The sequence below is a fragment of the Sardina pilchardus genome, chromosome 1 (assembly GCF_963854185.1).
Source record: "Sardina pilchardus chromosome 1, fSarPil1.1, whole genome shotgun sequence".
In the NCBI taxonomy this organism is placed as follows: domain Eukaryota; kingdom Metazoa; phylum Chordata; class Actinopteri; order Clupeiformes; family Clupeidae; genus Sardina; species Sardina pilchardus.
This window is the reverse complement of record NC_084994.1, coordinates 2,405,591-2,418,090: the sequence shown is the minus strand read 5'-3', so window position 1 is coordinate 2,418,090 and position 12,500 is coordinate 2,405,591. Positions and strand designations below refer to the sequence as shown.

At 42.2% G+C, this 12,500-nt stretch overlaps 2 protein-coding genes across 2 annotated transcripts in view; one reads left to right on the top strand and one right to left on the bottom strand.

Moving 5' to 3' along the window:
* The window catches only part of ints15 (integrator complex subunit 15), a 14,625-nt gene extending 9,042 nt beyond the window's left edge, over positions 1-5,583 (bottom strand). Inside the window, exons 1-2 of the mRNA XM_062537376.1 lie at positions 5,464-5,583; positions 1-188 (exon numbers count right to left, since the gene is read on the bottom strand). The exon at positions 1-188 is cut by the window's left edge and continues 33 nt beyond it. Coding sequence (XP_062393360.1) covers positions 1-186 — 186 coding nt within the window. The 5' untranslated portion in view covers positions 187-188; positions 5,464-5,583. The remainder of the gene's footprint in view (positions 189-5,463) is intronic.
* Positions 5,584-7,209: 1,626 nt separating this feature from the next.
* The window catches only part of rgs11 (regulator of G protein signaling 11), a gene marked incomplete at its 3' end in the record, with an annotated part of 27,127 nt that continues 21,836 nt past the window's right edge, over positions 7,210-12,500 (top strand). Inside the window, 2 exon segments of the mRNA XM_062537398.1 lie at positions 7,210-7,332; positions 7,789-7,885. Coding sequence (XP_062393382.1) covers positions 7,270-7,332; positions 7,789-7,885 — 160 coding nt within the window.

Sequence of the window (12,500 nt, the reverse complement as noted above, 5' to 3'; positions counted from 1 at the left end):
GTATATGAACTCCTCCACCAGGTCCACGGTGCTCTTGTCCACGGTGGCGGGGGGGGGGCCGGAGGGGGGGCCGGAGGAGGGGGGGCCCTGCAGGGAGCTGCCCAGAGAGATGTCCAGGTGGTACAACACCTCCTTAGCCGCACTCAGGGCGTCCCGCCGCAGCAGAGAGAGGCGGATATCAGACATGTCTGGGGGGGGGGGGGGGGGGAGAGGGAGGGAGAGAGGGTAGAGGGAGGGAGAGAGAGAGAGAGAGAGAGAGAGAGAGGGAGGGAGAGAGAGATGGTTTAGAATGCACTCAGGCTGAAGCTAAAAGTTGTATCGCTAGATTCACAGAATGGCTGGATGAACGGGAACAAGGTAAATATCGATTGTTTTGTTCGAGGGGAGGTGGAAAATGAGCGTATTTCCAAAAATGGCGGAATATCCCTTTAGGGTCATTCCGTGTCAAATCACCCAATTTCAGCCAATTTGGAAAGTGACCCTCTCCAAAAAAATCTGAAATAAATCACAGGTGTTTGTAGCCTAGACCTATGCACAAATCTTAAATAGTATGTCTGGATCACTAATGGTTTAAAAACTGCAGCCCTTTGAAGCTTCAAGTCATTTTAAGCATTGTGGTGAACAATCCTTTTTGGTCAACTTGCAACGTTATTGGTTCTTTTGGTATTTCACACACATCAGTGAAACTATGTGAATGGAAGCACATTTTCCTGTTGAATTAAGAAATCTAATCAGATGAGACGTGTCTTGTGTAATTTCCCCTCTGCAAAGCTCTGAAAATGGCTATAAATTCATTATGTGAAAAGACATCATCACTTTTGAAGGCTTCTCATTCGAAAGGTATGTGCCACAAATTTCATCAGGTTTTTTTCCCACTCATATATGGACTATAAGGTCATGTCCATGCATCAACTTTGGTTGTAATCGTTGTCATATTGTCAGAGCATTTTGTTTTAATTGGGCTTGATTTTCAAAAAGCCCATTTTCGTCCTATCATTTCACCATGTGGACAGTTAACAGGATTTTTTTTAATTTTATCATATCACATTCTGTATGTGAGGATCATCTGTCCAAAATGTGGGCTTGTTGCTGAGTTTCTTTATTGGAGATATGATTTTTGGAAAATATTCTCTATAAATCCACTGAACTTGCATTGGATCTGCAGTACCACTTTGCACCACATGGGGTGCTCTTTTAATACAATGGAAGTCAATGGAAGAGTAAGAGATTCACTTGTTTGCTGCACATATCCAATCTAAACACACATTTTATGGTTCATAGTTGAATTGCTCCAAGTAATTATTGCAACATGAACAACATACTACTCATAAATAAATCTTATTTAGAGAAAATAAGCGGATCAAGCAAATTATACACACATAAGACTGACTGGTCATCATACATACAAGATACTTGATGAGTTATCTCCTTTTCATGAATGCGTCTTGGATCCAGGCAATAGCGTTTTGAGCCCTCATACCTTTTGATTAAAACTTTTATGTGATGGAAACATGCATGGTCATCTTCATCAAGTGAAATATCTGCTCTAAACTGCATCTGACGCTTTTTCTGCATCTGATAATGCACTGAATTCTTGAAACCCCTTTTTTCTTGAATATGTTCATGACTTTCATTTTCAGGCATGCAAACTGGTCAGGGGTGAAAAAGGTGAGACTCTTCTCCGATGTTATGTGAACTGTCTTCATATTACATGTTAAACTGTAGGCTACCTGTAGGCACAGACTAGGCTACTGATCAGGGTCCTCCTGTAACTCGACAATCAAATGTAAATTTAATTTACGCATGGCTTACGAACTCGTAATGATCCGGGTGTTACTGAAAATTGTTGCAAGTCACACACATAACTCAAACGGTTACGTGCGTTACGTGTGGTCTGAAGCAGTCGCAACTTTTTTTGGCTACGTTACTATAGCGAATCATTTGAGTTGCATATCTTTTGCGTAGGCTTTGCGTAAGGTCTATACGCAGTGTGCTTCGAGTAACAGGGCCCACTTTTCTTAAAGACAGACAGCATTATCATGTCAATCAACTACGTCTCTGGACAAAACGAACCAGCCCAGTTTATGAGCATTTAATTCAACTGTCATTAGCCTTTGATATACTGATAAAGTCTGCCTATTTGCTTCACCTTTTGCCGATCTAGATGGTTCAAACTGCACGCATTCTTCATCAAAAGAACTCGTTAGGCCCCTATGTCTAAATGTTTGTCTATTTTCGCGAACTTTCATCATTAGAAGAAAACAACCTATGCTTTGCTACACTAATCTCAGCGTCTTTTTCTAATAGAAGTTGAAAGTTTTAACTAGCCCACCTGTGAAATCCCTCGGCATCTCTTCTCGCCAGAATCACTATATTCCACCTGACATCTCAGACGCATCTATCTGCGCTCACAACAGAGGCTTGGCGTGCGCGTTCTGTTCGCGTTGCGTCTTTGTCAACAATTAGCTTCCACTAATGTTTATTAAACGCATAGGGGCTACATTCACGCATCCCTTGCTGATCAGACACGTTTTAAATGCGGCTCTAGAAACACCTCAAGATGCGTTAGCGTCTGCGCATGATTTCTAAACTCAGTTGTAAATTAAATTCACCTTGACCCCCCCCCCCCCCCCCCCCTAAATATTTTCTCATCGGATCTGTACGAACCATGTAAGTCACCTATTTTTGATTCAAAACGGCGAATTTCGCCGAAAGGTGAGGAGTTTGCATGCCTGCATTTTCCAACTTCTATGGTGGTGTAGAAAACTGTTACAAAGATGGCAAGCTAAATCTTCTTGCTGCATGTATGATCAGTCAGTCTTATGTGTGTATATTTAGCTTGATCAGTTTATTTAGCTAAATAAGATTTATTTATGAGTAGTATGTTGTTCATGTTGCAATCATTACTTGGAGCAATTCAACTATGAACCATAAAATGTGTGTTTAGATTGGATATGTGCAGCAAACAAGTGAATCTCTTACTCTTCCATTGACTTCCATTGTATTAAAAGAGCACCCCATGTGGTGCAAAGTGGTACTGCAGATCCAATGCAAGTTCAGTGGATTTATAGAGAATATTTTCCAAAAATCATATCTCCAATAAAGAAACTCAGCAACAAGCCCAAATTTTGGACAGATGATCCTCACATACAGAATGTGATATGGTAAAATTAAAAAAAATCCTGTTAACTGTCCACATGGTGAAATGATAGGACGAAAATGGGCTTTTTGAAAATCAAGCCCAATTAAAACAAAATGCTCTGACAATATGACAACGATTACAACCAAAGTTGATGCATGGACATGACCTTATAGTCCATATATGAGTGGGAAAAAAACCCGATGAAATTTGTGGCACATACCTTTCGAATGAGAAGCCTTCAAAAGTGATGATGTCTTTTCACATAATGAATTTATAGCCATTTTCAGAGCTTTGCAGAGGGGAAATTACACAAGACACGTCTCATCTGATTAGATTTCTTAATTCAACAGGAAAATGTGCTTCCATTCACATAGTTTCACTGATGTGTGTGAAATACCAAAAGAACCAATAACGTTGCAAGTTGACCAAGAAGGACTGTTCACCACAATGCTTAAAATGACTTGAAGCTTCAAAGGGCTGTAGATTTTAAACCATTAGTGATCCAGGTATACTATTTCAGATTTGTGCATAGGTCTAGTCTACAAACACCTGTGATTTATTTCAGATTTTTTCGGAGAGGGTCACTTTCCAGCACTGGGTGATTTGACACGGAATGACCCTTTATGTGAACCTGTTAAACAGACTCATATGCACACACACACACACAGATGCACTCTCTCTCTCTCTCACACACAGACACATACACTCACCCCTACCTGTGAACCTAGTGTTAAACAGACTCATATGCACACACACACACACACACAGAAACGCACTCTCTCTCTCTCACACACACACACACACACACACACACTCACCCCTACCTATCATCCTAGCATTATATCTGCTACTGTTTATATGCTGTGCTCACATGTTTAAAGAGTACATTCTGCGTCTCTGTGTTCTTTCCCTTGTGATTCCACTGTGTTATCTGCACCACTAGCTTTGGCAACACTCTACCAAACAGTCACGCTAATAAAGCACCTTTTGATTTAGATTTTATAGTGTGTGTGTGTGTGTGTGTGTGTGTGTGTGTGTGAATATACGGCAGAGAGAGAGAGAGTGTGTGTGAGTGTGTATTCATGAGCACAGGTGGATGCATTTTACATGTGGATGGTATTTAACGTATATGAATATGGATGTGTATCTATTTACCTGTCTAGGCTACATGGATGTGTACTACTTACCTGTCTAGGCTACATGGATGTGTATCTATTTACCTGTCTAGGTTACATGGATGTGTACTACTTACCTGTCTAGGCTACATGTATCTATTGACCTGTCCAGGCTACATGGATGTGTATTGTGTGCATTTTATATAGATGGGTATGGCATTTCACATGTACAAGAATGTGTAAGTGTGCATTTTATGGATGCATGTGGATGGACAGTTATGGTCTTGCTCGAGCGCTAAGGTCCAAAAACCATCAACAATAGAAAAATGAACCGTTCAGAGTAATATCATTAACATAATACATGTACCGTAGGCCTACATGATGTACAATGTTATTCAGATGTTCGTCTGCACGTCAAAATAACCAACACATTCCACTCGAACCTAGTGAGACAGCATCATTCCCACTCGGATCCCTGCAGCAGGTCAACGGCTAAATCCGTCTGATTTACACTGACTGCGATATATATGAACAGCTAAATTGCAGTGCACTAATACGATAAATCACCAGGGCCTATTATTATATATACTTTAAGAACAGGACTCCCAGTCTCGCGTTCATGAGGCACTACGGTCTGGTCAGTTTAGCCTATATAAACATGGCTAACGTTAACGAAATCTTAACGTTAACGCCGTCGATTACCTGCTGGTAGTTTTGACTTGTCGATCGAAAATACAAGTGCACTCACATGTATATGTGCAAGCGACATAGCAAAACACACCATGACAGGGGAACAGGTCCAACTTGGCTTTGCATCAGAGGGAGGGAGAGAGAAGGCTATCGTTAACTTATTGATATAGCATTACGCTATGTATGTTTCAGAACGTATACCTACACTAGACAGAGACGTCATTGATTTACGTCAAATGTTGATGTTGCATGCAGTACTAAGCATTGCTTGGATAAACGACACAACTTGCAGAATCGCGTTCAAAGTGTAGCTAACTTAACTCAACCCATGTTAACTGGGGCCCGCGACCTGCTCAATGCAATGCAATACTAACCAAGTTGCCTGAGCTAATAGTATGCGTCCGGCTATGCTGTTAATGTTAGCTAGTTAGCATAGTAACCTAGCGTGTTGGTCAAATGCAATGTTTATACCATTCTTTTTGGAGAACCACATGACATAACACATTTCTACCATACCTCAATGTATGAAAGACGAATAATCCATTATGTTTCAAAATGCTACTAGAAAACAAACCCGGGTGTGCTCCGCTACCTAGCTTCTCAGTGCTAGCTAACTGCACAATGGACCACCGAAAAGTTGCAACCACTGTACGGTGACTCGAAAGGGACAAGTCTTGTGTTTTTTTCCCCCCTCAAGTTTTTTGCGATAGGCATTACTGCCCTGGCAAAAAAAAAAAAAAAAACATATCAACCAGTATAAAATAATAGGCCTAAGTAATCAATTATTTGTTTGATTATCTTAATGTTTTAACTTTGTGCGATATTAAAACGTTTTTATAAACAGTAGGCCTATGAACGCTAGAATTCAGAGGTAGGCTACGTCATGATATCAAGACAGATAGACAGATAGGCCTATATTGATCCCCAAGGGGAAATTCAGGAATTACAATATACAATATTGACAAAAGAGTAGACTATGCATTGCATAGCAGCTAGCTGTAAGACATTACTTTCTGAAAAATGTTTAGCCTCTTGAAAAAGTGTGCAGGTGTAAAAAAAAAAGTTTAGTGGTTTAGGCTGTAGGCCCTACCTCCTGTAACCTACCGGTACTTTAATTAGACAAATTTGAGATACTTCTCAAGTATTTTAAATACCTAAGAAAAATCTGTCATTTTTTTTTCTCTCACTCAAATAAACTACCATGACAATCGGCTTGTCGTAGTGCAGGAGCCAAAAACCAGGACCCTGGATTTGTCGTTTAAAGTTTCTTTGTTGCTGTTTCTTGTTGCCTGGCAGCTACTCAATAAGAATGAGGGTGGCCAGTGATCCTATATGAGGCGATTCCATAGACATATATACATATGGGCGATTCCCTATACTCAGCTCTGAAGTTGACCTGAATAGTGATGTGCCAATAACACTGCCTATTTCATACATAGGCCTACCCTTATGGAGAAACAGCATTTCAACCAAAGACAGTGTCAATCTGTGGGCCACTTAAGATTATATCTGTCTTGTCTGTTTTACCATCCCCTTGGAACATGTATGGTAGAAAAATAAATAAATAACATTACTTTTGAAATAACAAAATAGTTTTTGATGCTCATTTAAAAGAAAAGTGGTCAGACGGATTTAGAGGCTTTTGCATCTGAACCCTTCAAATAAATAACATTATTTTTGAAATAACAACATAGTTTTTGATGCATTTTACCACCTCGTGTGAAGCCCTAAGCTGTTGCTAATCTCACACGATGCTGTGGATAAATAGTAGTCTGGCTATCACCACACTCAGCTCAGTCTTTTGAACATTAGTCTGGGAAGCCTGCGCTTTATTTCTACTGCACAAGAGGCGTCATCAATGGGCATCGTTCAAATGACTGTTTTGGATAGCTAGTCCTTTTAACAAATCAGATCAACGATCCGGATGCGCCTTTTGGATAAATTAGTTTGTGATTAGACCCAGAAGATGTGGACAGGAAGCCGGAGAGATAGATGTGCAGGTTTCCAGCCTGAGCTGCAGGCCAAATCCAAATCGCCGGACAGGCACTGCAGATCAGGCTGGGTTTTCCCAGCCTAGATAAATAAATATCGACGTGGTCGACCATTCTCCTGTTTCGCCACAAGGGGGCAGTGTTCAGCGCTCCCGCGAGCAGTGGTGCTGATGCTGTAGTCGCCCCGTGCCAGCCTAGCGCTCTCCCTCTGACACACACACACACACACACACACACACACACACACACACACAGCTCGTTCCGTGATTAACTTGGCAGCAGCAGCAGCAGCAGTCCCGTTCAGACCGAGGACCCGCGCGAAGACGTCGACATGACTATCAACACTTCCAGTCAAACGGTGAACACGCGAGAGCAGATGCCGTGTTTCTCCAAGGTAAGCGCGCTCAGGAGCTTCTAAAACTATAAGGTGTGTGTGTGTGTGTGTGTGTGTGTGTGTGAGTGAGAGAGAGAGAGAGAGAGAGAGAGAGAGAGAGAGCGACAGAGAGAAACAAACATCACTGAGAACACAGTCGTTCTCTTCCGCATCCAAGCAGGCGTAGGGAACTAGGATGTTATAGCTGCACATTATTTACGACACGTTATGAATGTGGGCTCTATTGTGATTTAGTGATTTAACTTTGATCAAATAAACTTCTGTTTAGTTTTCGAAATAGGCTGTTTTTAAACTTTATTTCATACTCGGTCGGTGTGTGTGTTTAGATGGAGCGGGTGTGATCATCGACCTAGGCTGTTTTTAAACTTGATTTCCTACTCGATGTGTGTGTGTGTGTGTGTGTGTGTGTGTGTGTGTGTGTGTGTGTGTGTGTGTGTGTGTGTGTGTGTGTGTTAGATGGAGCGGGTGATCATCGCGATGCAGGACCCGGACATGGGCGTGAAGATGCGGAACCAGCGGCTTCTCATCACCGTTATCCCGCACGCGATGACAGGTGAACCAGAATGCTATCCATCCACCCACAACGTCTCTCTCTCTCTCTCTCTCTCTCTCTCTCTCTCTCTCTCTCTCTCTCTCTCTCTCTCTCTCTCTCTCTCTGTGTGTGTGTGTGTGTGTGTGTGTGTGTGTGTGTGTGTGTGTGTGCCGCCTAGAGAAGATTTAACTTTCCGCCTCTGCGCTTCGCACTTCCCAACGAGCTCGCGCAGTCACTGGTTGTCCTATCACCGAGCAACGGCGATACACCTGAGCAGCAACTAATCGTCACTCACACACACACACACACACACACACACACACACACACACACACACACACACACACACACACACACACACACACACACACACACACACACACACACACACACACACTCTCTCTCTCTCGCACTCTCTGGGTAATAGCCTATGTTTTTGGAACAGAGCGGAATCTTCCGTTTAGCGTGCTCGCTGTGTTCCCGTGGGGGTTTGAGCTGCAGTCGTTAAGTTGTTTTGCTGTGTCGGCCTGTTTGCATGCACGCGGAGTCCCAGACGGTGTCCCCGTGACGTGACGCGACGCGACGCGGTGCTATACCGGCACGCGCCATTAACCAGATGAGCGTCTCAGTCAGCGCCAACAACAAAAACCCCACACATGTGCTATTACACACACACACACACACACACACACACACACACACACACACACACACACACACACACACACACACACACTTCAAGGATCTGGATCTTGAACAGTCCTGTCAGTCAGCCATCATTCAACTCCCTTACTGGTAAGGTTAGTTTCACAACTAAACCATAAACCTTGTAATATCATAGTGTAGTCTATGTTTTTTTTGTTGCTTGTTTAATCTACATGTGTTGAAGGAAAACATTTGTCATGGCAACAGCTGCTGGTCTTTTGCCCCCTATATGCAAATGAGTGCGTTAGCTTAACTGGTAGCCATTGAGTAGGTATGTGTCAACCAGGTAAATAAATGTAAACTGAAAATGATGGCTATGAGTAAGCGTCTGGTGAGGGTTAGCTATAATTTCATCATGTTTAAATACAGTTAGCCATTGGTGGTTTACGTTGACCTGTCCTGTAGTGTAGTCTAACGTTAGCCCATTTGAAGGGTTAAATGACCCGTCCTGTGTGATGTAAGCCCATTTTAGCATCTTATTTATGGGTTAAATGACCTGTGCTGGACTGGTCAAAATACCCAGTTCTAATAGGCTGAAAGGAAAACTAAACTTCATTCAGTTGTCTCAGGAGCTGCTACCTTGTCTTGTCTGATTCCACACGTCAACTATCACCAACAATTTAGTACATCAGCTGTTCTGTAAACATCAGCAATATTTCACTTTGGTACGCTGGTGTATCATATCAGCTGTTCTGTAATCATCAGCAATATTTCACTTTGGTACGCTGGTGTATCATATCAGCTGTTCTGCAATCAGCAATATTTCACTTTGGTACGCCGGCATATCAGCTGTCATTATACTGTATACGGGACTATAGGGCATCTGTGGTATATCAGCTGATACTGTATATGGGACTATAGGGCATCTGTGGTATATCAGCTGATACTGTATATGGGACTATAGGGCATCTGTGGTATATCAGCTGTCATTATACTGTATACGGGACTATAGGGCATCTGTGGTATATCAGCTGTCATTATACTGTATACGGGACTATAGGGCATCTGTGGTATATCAGCTGTCATTATACTGTATACGGGACTATAGGGCATCTGTGGTATATCAGCTGATACTGTATACGGGACTATAGGGCATCTGTGGTATATCAGCTGATACTGTATATGGGACTATAGGGCATCTGTGGTATATCAGCTGATACTGTATACGGGACTATAGGGCATCTGTGGTATATCAGCTGTCATTATACTGTATATGGGACTATAGGGCATCTGTGGTATATCAGCTGATACTGTATACGGGACTATAGGGCATCTGTGGTATATCAGCTGTCATTATACTGTATATTGGACTATAGGGCATCTATATCATCTGATACTGTATACGGGACTATAGGGCATCTGTGGTATATCAGCTGTCATTATACTGTATACGGGACTATAGGGCATCTGTGGTATATCAGCTGATACTGTATATGGGACTATAGGGCATCTGTGGTATATCAGCTGATACTGTATACGGGACTATAGGGCATCTGTGGTATATCAGCTGATACTGTATACGGGACTATAGGGCATCTGTGGTATATCAGCTGTCATTATACTGTATACGGGACTATAGGGCATCTGTGGTATATCAGCTGTCATTATACTGTATACGGGACTATAGGGCATCTGTGGTATATCAGCTGATACTGTATATGGGACTATAGGGCATCTGTGGTATATCAGCTGTCATTATACTGTATATGGGACTATAGGGCATCTGTGGTATATCAGCTGATACTGTATACGGGACTATAGGGCATCTGTGGTATATCAGCTGATACTGTATATGGGACTATAGGGCATCTGTGGTATATCAGCTGATACTGTATATTGGACTATAGGGCATCTATATCATCTGATACTGTATATGGGACTATAGGGCATCTATATCAGCTGTCATTATACTGTATACGGGACTATAGGGCATCTGTGGTATATCAGCTGATACTGTATACGGGACTATAGGGCATCTGTGGTATATCAGCTGATACTGTATATGGGACTATAGGGCATCTGTGGTATATCAGCTGTCATTATACTGTATACGGGACTATAGGGCATCTGTGGTATATCAGCTGATACTGTATACGGGACTATAGGGCATCTGTGGTATATCAGCTGATACTGTATACGGGACTATAGGGCATCTGTGGTATATCAGGTGTCATTATACTGTATATGGGACTATAGGGCATCTGTGGTATATCAGCTGATACTGTATATGGGACTATAGGGCATCTATATCAGCTGTCATTATACTGTATACGGGACTATAGGGCATCTGTGGTATATCAGCTGATACTGTATACGGGACTATAGGGCATCTGTGGTATATCAGCTGATACTGTATACGGGACTATAGGGCATCTGTGGTATATCAGCTGATACTGTATATGGGACTATAGGGCATCTGTGGTATATCAGCTGTCATTATACTGTATACGGGACTATAGGGCATCTGTGGTATATCAGCTGATACTGTATACGGGACTATAGGGCATCTGTGGTATATCAGCTGATACTGTATATGGGACTATAGGGCATCTGTGGTATATCAGCTGTCATTATACTGTATATAGGACTATAGGGCATCTGTGGTATATCAGCTGATACTGTATACGGGACTATAGGGCATCTGTGGTATATCAGCTGTCATTATACTGTATACGGGACTATAGGGCATCTGTGGTATATCAGCTGACTATAGGGCATCAGTGGTGTATCAGCTGACTATAGGGCATCTGTGGTATATCAGCTGATACTGTATACGGGACTATAGGGCATCTGTGGTATATCAGCTGTCATTATACTGTATATGGGACTATAGGGCATCTGTGGTATATCAGCTGTCATTATACTGTATATAGGACTATAGGGCATCTGTGGTATATCAGCTGTCATTATACTGTATACGGGACTATAGGGCATCTGTGGTATATCAGCTGATACTGTATACGGGACTATAGGGCATCTGTGGTATATCAGCTGATACTGTATATGGGACTATAGGGCATCTGTGGTATATCAGCTGATACTGTATACGGGACTATAGGGCATCTGTGGTATATCAGCTGTCATTATACTGTATACGGGACTATAGGGCATCTGTGGTATATCAGCTGACTATAGGGCATCAGTGGTGTATCAGCTGACTATAGGGCATCTGTGGTATATCAGCTGATACTGTATACGGGACTATAGGGCATCTGTGGTATATCAGCTGTCATTATACTGTATATGGGACTATAGGGCATCAGTGGTGTATCAGCTGACTATAGGGCATCTGTGGTATATCAGCTGATACTGTATATGGGACTATAGGGCATCTATATCAGCTGTCATTATACTGTATACGGGACTATAGGGCATCTGTGGTATATCAGCTGATACTGTATACGGGACTATAGGGCATCTGTGGTATATCAGCTGATACTGTATATGGGACTATAGGGCATCTGTGGTATATCAGCTGATACTGTATACGGGACTATAGGGCATCTGTGGTATATCAGCTGATACTGTATACGGGACTATAGGGCATCTGTGGTATATCAGCTGATACTGTATACGGGACTATAGGGCATCTGTGGTATATCAGCTGTCATTATACTGTATACGGGACTATAGGGCATCTGTGGTATATCAGCTGATACTGTATATGGGACTATAGGGCATCTGTGGTATATCAGCTGATACTGTATACGGGACTATAGGGCATCTGTGGTATATCAGCTGATACTGTATACGGGACTATAGGGCATCTGTGGTATATCAGCTGATACTGTATACGGGACTATAGGGCATCTGTGGTATATCAGCTGATACTGTATACGGGACTATAGGGCATCTGTGGTATATCAGCTGTCATTATACTGTATACGGGACTATAGGGCATCTGTGGTATATCAGCTGATACTGTATACGG